Source organism: Coccomyxa subellipsoidea (genome assembly GCF_000258705.1).
Source record: "Coccomyxa subellipsoidea C-169, whole genome shotgun sequence".
NCBI lineage: Eukaryota > Viridiplantae > Chlorophyta > Trebouxiophyceae > Coccomyxaceae > Coccomyxa > Coccomyxa subellipsoidea.
The window spans coordinates 2,977,475-2,985,393 of NW_005178040.1; the positions used below are offsets into that span (position 1 = coordinate 2,977,475).

At 52.5% G+C, this 7,919-nt stretch overlaps 1 protein-coding gene across 1 annotated transcript; it reads left to right on the forward strand.

Annotated features, from left to right (window-relative positions):
* Nucleotides 1–912: 912 nt before the first annotated feature.
* On the forward strand, nt 913–4,743 carry COCSUDRAFT_61201 (hypothetical protein; the record flags this gene model as incomplete). Its single annotated transcript, XM_005650705.1, has 10 exons — nt 913–1,216; nt 1,477–1,803; nt 2,091–2,318; nt 2,465–2,490; nt 2,698–2,749; nt 2,949–3,064; nt 3,430–3,498; nt 3,698–3,821; nt 4,252–4,370; nt 4,600–4,743. The coding sequence occupies 10 exons, from the start codon at nt 913–915 to the stop codon at nt 4,741–4,743; spliced, it is 1,509 nt and encodes a 502-aa protein (XP_005650762.1).
* Nucleotides 4,744–7,919: the final 3,176 nt, after the last annotated feature.

Genomic DNA, 7,919 nt, shown 5'->3' on the forward strand with positions numbered 1-7,919 from the left:
GCCAATTTGCTTGATAGTGCATTTTTGAAAGCATAACATGGCCACATCAGGTGCTTGTAATACACATGCATGTGTGTCATCTCTGGCATACCCCCTCTATTTACAAGACCCAACACTAAAACTATCGTTCACACATACCACTGCCACTGTCCTGCCTGCGCATAAAAGAACGCAAGAGAAGAATCAAGCCTTTGCTTTTGGAGCACCAGAAGTGCCCGATCCGCAGACTTGCAGGGTAGGGGGCCTCAGCTCTGCCTCGGCTTCCCGGAGCGTGGAAGCCGGCTGGTTCGTCTCTCCCAATGTAAAATCTCGTTCTCAAGCTTTTCGAGTTGATAGCGCAGAAACTCAACATCAAGCTTTATTCTGTCACCTTCGTTTAGATGTGGCTTCCCAATTATTCACCGTGAAGGAGAATAGTGCGCGTTGGAGGCGTCGTGGGATGGGGCCTTCGCAGGCATTGCGAGCGGCTATCGTTTGTTTCTGCTGCACAGCTTTGGTATTTGGAGGTCAGTACAAGTTATTCAGGCAGCATTTTGTCACAATATAGATCACAAGATACGTCGTAAAGGCAAGATGAGATGGGCTAGCAGTTCAGCATCGGACCACCCTCGGCATTCCGCACGTTTGATGAATTTGTCCGTCTGCCAGAGGTGCCTTCCTTATACTGTGGTAAAAAAACACCGTTGTTTGCTAAATGCAGGTATTCAGATAGATGAACAAGGGAAGGAGCATGTCAAAGGCCGGAAGCTGTTGCAGGCGAGCATTTAACCCTGTCCGTGAATCCTCTAAAGCTTCAATATTCTACATACCCCTTCATAAGGTACTTACAATTGTCAACAAGAGGAAAATGTCGAGTCCTAAACTCTACGAATCGGACACCTGTCTCTCTTCTCTCAGGTGGACCTTTCTAGCATGGCATCTAGCCTGACACAGCCAGCAGGCCTTGGCAGCCAGCTTATATCTGGAGTGAGCCAGCTGCTCAGCGGACAGAACCCAAACACATTGGTCTCAGACGCCGCCTCTGCGTTGAACAGTGTTGTGTCTGGTGTGGTGAGTGGTGATCTGAGCACCAGTCAGACTGGGCAGTTGCTGAGCACAGCACAGCAGGTGATTGGGCAGATTCCAGGCATCAACAGCCTGCAGTCGAGTGGGAACCAGGCGCTGAGCAGCGCGCTGAACGCCAATGTGCCTCAGCTGCTTGGGAGTTTCCTCACAGGTCTGTGCGGATTGCATCCACACCTGTTACCAACATATTATTAATTTTCTCAATGCACAGTAATATGCATGATCGTCAACAGATTGACTGGAGAGGGCCAATTTAAAATTGAAGCATTGACATATCCTTCTCACGAGGCTGCAACCTGTTGTATGTAAAGTCCGGGCTTTAACATTTTGAATGCCATTGTGATGGGCGCAGCAAATTCAGAGTGCACAGTGTTTCGTGTTATTGAGGAGTCTTCCATGTGCTGGCTGCAGGTCAGGGAGAGGGCCAGAATGTGATCTCACAGGCCGGCCAGGCAATTCAGAGCGCGCTCCAACTGCCGCCTCTCGGCGCACCACTGCCCGACGTGGCACTGCAGCTGCCCGTAGTGGGCACACCTCTGCCCAGCCTTGGGCAGGTCCTGCAGGGCGCAGCTCAATTGCCTGCAGTGGGTGCACCTCTGCCCGGCTTCACACAAGTTCTGCAGAGCGCCCTTCAGCTGCCTGCAGCGGGGACGACACAGTCAGGCGTCACCCAGCTGCTGGGCACAGTGTTCCCGGCACTGGCGCGCAGCCCTCCTCCTGTCACACCAGCAAATGAAGGTGAGACAGGGCTTTTTGTACATGCATGCATAAAGCTGTGCTCTATGAAGATGCTTGTAAAATGTAATGCCCGCAATGCACATGATGGAACATGGCAAGCTAGCTCTTAGGCAACCTGAGTATCACGCTCGGTACTCAGAATAATTGCTCCACTCTGGAGGACCCTTTGTCATAGCAGTGACATGGCAAAGCCATGGGTCCTCGGTGTCAACCGTGACACTAAGAAGCAAGCAACAGAATGACATACGACGTCATTGCTCTCACTCGCAACATTATGTGCGTTGTAGCTGAGAAGGAAGCAGACGAAGCCAAGCAGGGCTCAGAGTTCCCGCCGGCAGAGGCCAGCTCAGGGCTTCTGCCTCAGACAGCTGAAGCCGCCACGGGTGCGCCGTCACTGGATGGCCCTTATGCCGGGCTCATCTACACGCCCGGACTGGAAAACTTCCTGGCTCCCAAGATGGCGCCGGCACCTGCGCCAATGTTTGCCCCGGCTCCTGGACCTGAACAGATCCTGAGTAAGTACCTCTTCCCTTTGTTTATTTTCCTGTGGTTTCCTGTGACAAGAGGCTTTAGACTCTATCAGGAAAAATAATGTGCTGTATATGGAAGCCCCAGATCTGCTTCATGACCACCCCTGAGGATGTTCATGTGTGTGCCGCAGATATCACATTTTCGTACAATTATACGGTGCGCCCCTTCTTTTGCTGGCCCCGAAGCTTGCTGCGCACAGAAAATTCGTGCATGCATGCCTGTATTATAATGGTGAAAAGGTTTGTCATGCGCATGATCCGAGGATTCAATTTAGACACCATCACATGAACTCTGGACAAAACGACAATTAAGCCATGTCGAATTTTTGCAGTGATTTGAGTGCGAAGTGTGCCTGATGCGCAGACCACCGCCCAGCAGGCGCTGTCATTTGCCGCCTCCTTCGCAGACAACTTCAGTGCGTTTCTTGCTATCCTTCCTTGTCCAGACACGTTGCATTTTGTTGTCTATCTGTGCATGCGTGAAATCCCCCGGTGCTGTGTTTCTTACTGGTAAAGAAAGCTTTGAAATGCAACCTGAAAACTGTACTCTGAGTCTTCATCCAGAGGCTGGACTTTATGATCTGTTGGGCTGCAGTTGTGATCGTCGCTGTGCAGACCTGACCACAATGGGCGGCTTGTCGGTGTCAGCCGCAATCAATGACACACAGTCATACCTGCAGGAGCTCCAGCTGCTGGCTTCTCCACTCGCCAACGCTCAAGATTACCTGCAGGTGCGCTGCCTGAAATTTCTGACCTGGCTGGTTAGGAGGAATCATGTGAGGCGAGTAATTGCGTGTGCTGTCTGCTGCAGCTAGCTGAGTGTAGCGCTTTGACTTGTCGGACACTAATTGACCGGGCACGCATGGTGGCAAGTAATTATTAATACTGTTACATTTTAGAGTCCAGTTGGGAGCCACCTGAGGCTCACTGGTTTGGTAGGCAGTCTGTCACTGTCCATCTTCATATCAAAAACTTCTGATGTGTCTGCATTCTGCATTAGAATTGGCAATGCTGCAATGCTGGCAACTTGAAACTGGAATTTGGCTAAATCTGGCCAAATTCTGCAGCAAGGGACATCCTGATTGTGCCGGTGCAGGCGCTAAAATCTGGAAAAGACATATTTGACGAATCCTGCGCAGCAGACACAGTGGAGCTGCCCAAAAAGGTGCTCTTTCTTTTCATTGTCATTAGTCAAGTTTCTTTGACAGCCGCAGAAGCACCGTCTGCATTCCTGAATTGAGTTTTGAGCCCTCGGACTTATGTCAATAGATGCCTGGAATTGCAGCAGATCCACGATACAGCAGAAGCCAGCAGCCCAAAGGATTAGTGCAGCGGGCTGATGAGAGTGTGACTGTGAAATGCAGAACCCTCCTTCCTGCACGGGCAAGAGCATGCAGCTGACTCTCGTGCCCTGGGACTGCGTGGTGGATGATGACACCAACATCATGTCGTGCACCCCTGCCTACCTCACCCTCACCAAGAATCCAGGTGGGGAGGCTCTGATACACCACTTGTTATCCCCTGGCTTTTTTTCTTATTACACGGTTGTTCCAGTCCTCAGGGCTAGGTGCGTTGCAGCAACCTCTCAACAATTCCTCTCCAGCCTGGCCTTCGGTAAGTAGCTGCCTATATTTAGAACATACCAGAGCAGCATGCATGGCAGGGAGGTGGAAAAAACAAGCCTGGCTCAAGCACAGGGCACCACAGCCAACTTGAAAACTGAGAGAGAGAATATGGGCAGAAATATCTCCACCTGCACCCAACACTTTGCGTGTCTGCAGCGTTTCAGGAGAGACGCTTGAAGATCCTGCACATCTCCACCCTAGCAGTGGCAGTCGCTTGGCTGTCCGTGCGCATCTTTGCATGCTTTCAGATGAGTCCGTGCTGGTGTTTATATGACTTTCCTGCCTGGTTGCAGATTCGTGCACGCTGTTGGACTTCTCAGAAGGGACCCTTGCTGGCAAGGAGTGCGGCCTGGTCAAGCGTTTCGGCCTGCCCAAGCACGAAGTCTTCGGTGGCCAAAAATTCACTCTCAAGGTACTGTTCCCTTCAAAAGCTCTCCTGCGAGGAATGGAGGGCTTGTGCAGCTGAGAACATCGCTGAGGGAAGGCTTGCCTTGCATTGGAGAGGCTTCCTCGTGCATGGGCATTGCGCAGCTCTCTGCCACTGGCATGCTCTGAGGAGGAGGGCTTCATCTGAGTACTGAATAAGGCAGAGCATGATTGTTGGCTGGAAATACACTGATAAGATGAGCAAGCTGCCACAGGCATTGGATGCGCTGATCAGCCTGGAGAAGGCTGCTGGAGGCTCTGTGGATGGCCCACTTGCCACCATCGCCGCAGCGGCGGCCCCTCTACAGGACTTCCCCGCCAGCATAACGAGCGCGGTTACCTCTTTGCTGAGCGGATAAGTCTTCCTGCTATACATGAAACCCCCACGAGAAAGAAGCCGGGGCTGCTGAGAGCGTACAGTACAGGACAACAGAGAGGATTGTTGTTTTCAGATATGAAGGGGATATATACGTCCTGTAGGTGCTCGCTTGCTGAATAAGCTTGTGTGAGCTCCTGGGACCAACTCTTTGAATTTGACAAAAATTTTCCAAGCTTGCAGTGTGCATGCGCATGACATCACCTGACTCTTTCTCGATTTGTTGAGGATTGGTGCCATGCAAATATCTTGTCGGGCCTGGTCTGGCCAGTGTCGCATGAACAGCCTTTGTATTAAATTGAATGCTTCCCAAGATGCCATGTTCTGCCAAGCAGCACAAAGGGTGCAGGTGCTGCCGTGTGTACTCTGTCTGGACATTTGCAAAGCTGTTCAACAGTGATGATATAGACAGCAACTTGCGCAACCTGCATGCAGCCCTGCGTGTCTACCCAACATTTCTCAAATGCAAATTGCTGCAACATGCATGCTGCATGAAAAACAAGTGACTCGTACAGCCTGGGAACCAAGGGCCTCCTCGCATGGTGCGTCTTTGTTCTTCTGTACCATTTCCAGCATGCGATTACAAGCAGATGTGCCCTTCTTTCTCCTGCAGTCCTGCCCATATGCATAGCGCTACAGCAGGGTTTGCTTTGTGCTAGGCATCATGCGCAGTGCCTTGAATTCTGGCTGAGGTTGGCGGTGAACTGGGGAGCAAGCAGGAGCAACCAATGTACATTGGCGGTTCAGGTGTGTCTGCTTGCTGCCCAACACATCAGAAATAATGTATGCCAACTGTCTCTGGACAACTCCCCGGGCCCTTCATGGTGCTGCAGTGCACTCAGATTTGTGGCTAGGCCAGTGCCTCAACTGCCAATAGCAATATTGGGGAGTGAGGGCCCCCTTGCCCCAACTGCCAATACAATTGCATCAGCCTGAGTGACTCCAAGCGGATTGGAGCACATCACTGGCAACAGATCCCCAAACTTTACGTGGACTCACCCAGCGTTGTTACCTCTCACCAGTCATGGAAGAAGACATTGTCCTAGCATGATCGATGCCGTATCAAAATTTCTCTCATGAGGAGGGACACTTGAGGCGCCGGCGCAGCCTGCCCCGGGCCCCCCCCCCCCTCATACTGCAGTGTACCATTGCCATGGCTCTCCTCTCGGGTATCTTTTCCTGCTACCTGCAAAAAATGGCAGGATGATCGCATCTGCTCCTGCCAGAGGAGTCTCATCGAGCGCACGAGTGGGAGGCCACGCCATGAGGCGAATCCGTCGATGAGACAGAGATCAGGTTTGCTCAGGCTGCTCAATCACTCCTTCTGAATCTCACAAGATTGTTATTTCTGCATTCCATTTGAGGACTTTGAGTTTGTATTCCGATCACTCTTCAACAGGATCGAGATCATGCTGGCTGGGACCCCTTGTAAACAGCCTTGAGCAGGAAGCTGCCATCAATATGATGTCCATCTGCTCCATGGAGAGCCTCGGATGGGGCATCTATACTGCAGTCTTGTTCTGCTTCCATGAAAATATCGTCTGTGTTGTGTCACCCTAAGGCCAAGCATACAAACACCGTGCAGGGACTCCAGCTCTTGTGGCCTTGCCCGAGACCGTGAGAGGCCTGCTGCGATCGAGGCACCCCTCCCACCAGGTGCATACTTCCTGCTCCCGCCCCTGGCATTCATGGAGGACCGGTTGACCTGTGGCGCATGCAGCAACAAAGTCTCTTGTCGTGCCTAAGCCTGACAAGTCTGTCGAGCACCTGACAGAGTCACTGCGGTTTTGTAGAGCTGATTGGCAGATCCGTGCACGTGAAAGCCAGCAGGTTTCCTGCGCGTTGTCGCCGCCCTGAGTTCCCTCTGCAATGTTGGGATGAGAGATGCAACAGCTGCTCAGAGCGGCTGCTGTTGCACGCACTGAGGCACGGTGTATATTTTGCAAAAGACAACCGGTCCGACTAATCCTTTGGCTTGTAGGTCTCCCTGGGGCCCTGGCCGACCTGCAGCGCTCGACGCTTGACATCTCCAACCCGACAACCCGGCCAGCTGCTCCCATGCAAGGTATGCTCTGCGCTCCTTTGTCAGGGGACTTTGCTGGTCCGGACCACTCCCTCGGTGGCCCGGACCGCCGGTTGACCTGTGGTCATGCCCGTTGAGGATTGCTGTGTCATGCAAGCCAACTTTTTACCGTCTGCTCTCCGGATCACCCCTAGCGGTGCTCAGCCATGTAAGCCTTAGTCTGTAGAGCTGATTGGCAGGTCCGTGCATGTGAAAGCAAGCAGGTTTCCTGCGCGTTGTCGCCGCCCTGAGTTTCCTCTGCAATGTTGGATGATAGCTGCAGATAAGTGCTCTGAGCAGCTGTTGCACGCACTGAGGCACGGTGCTCCCCTGCATGTCGGTATTTTGCCAAGGACAATCGGTCCGACTATTTCTGGGCTCATCCCCAGCCAGGAACGGGTAGACCAGATCCAGAAATTTCTGGAGGCTGCTGCTGCCAAGGGTGATTGCATATTGAGAGAAGACGCCAAGCCCCCTATGCACCTTGCATCATTTCCTGTACTCTCAGGAATACTGTTGTGCTTAGAGACACGTTGCAAGCTGCACTCGCAGCAGCTGCCCCATGCACACCCAGTTGGTAAGACATTCATCATGGCCGAGTTTCTAAATTTGACAGGTTGATGCCGTTACCGGCCTGGAGCCAGCTTTTCTGGAAATGATCTGTTCGGACCTGACATGTGAGTGTTTCCTGCAGAGGTGGAGCCCGCTGCGGGACAGTTGCCTGCTGATGCGGGACAACCATCCGTCGTGCAGCAGCCCCAGTGGTATCTTCCAGCGCTTCTCAAGCAGAGCAAAGCCTTCCGAGCCATTGGTCCCCCACTCTGAAGCTGCAGCGTGCTCTGAGCCACCGGCAACCCACAGCTCTCCTGAGGCCCTCAGGCTGGGGTTGAGTGCTTCTAGACATAAACCAGCGGACAGGCTCAGTGCTTGAACATTTCCTGTGGTAGACAAAGTTCAGTTCGGCAGTGTTGTTGTATCCCCTTTTGAGTGTCGACCTGTCATCAGCGCAAGCCATACCTGCTAAAAAGATTCTGCATGTGTTTGTCCTTGCCATTGCCTGCTCGGTGTGTCACACAGATGCTGCGTTTCAGGATGGG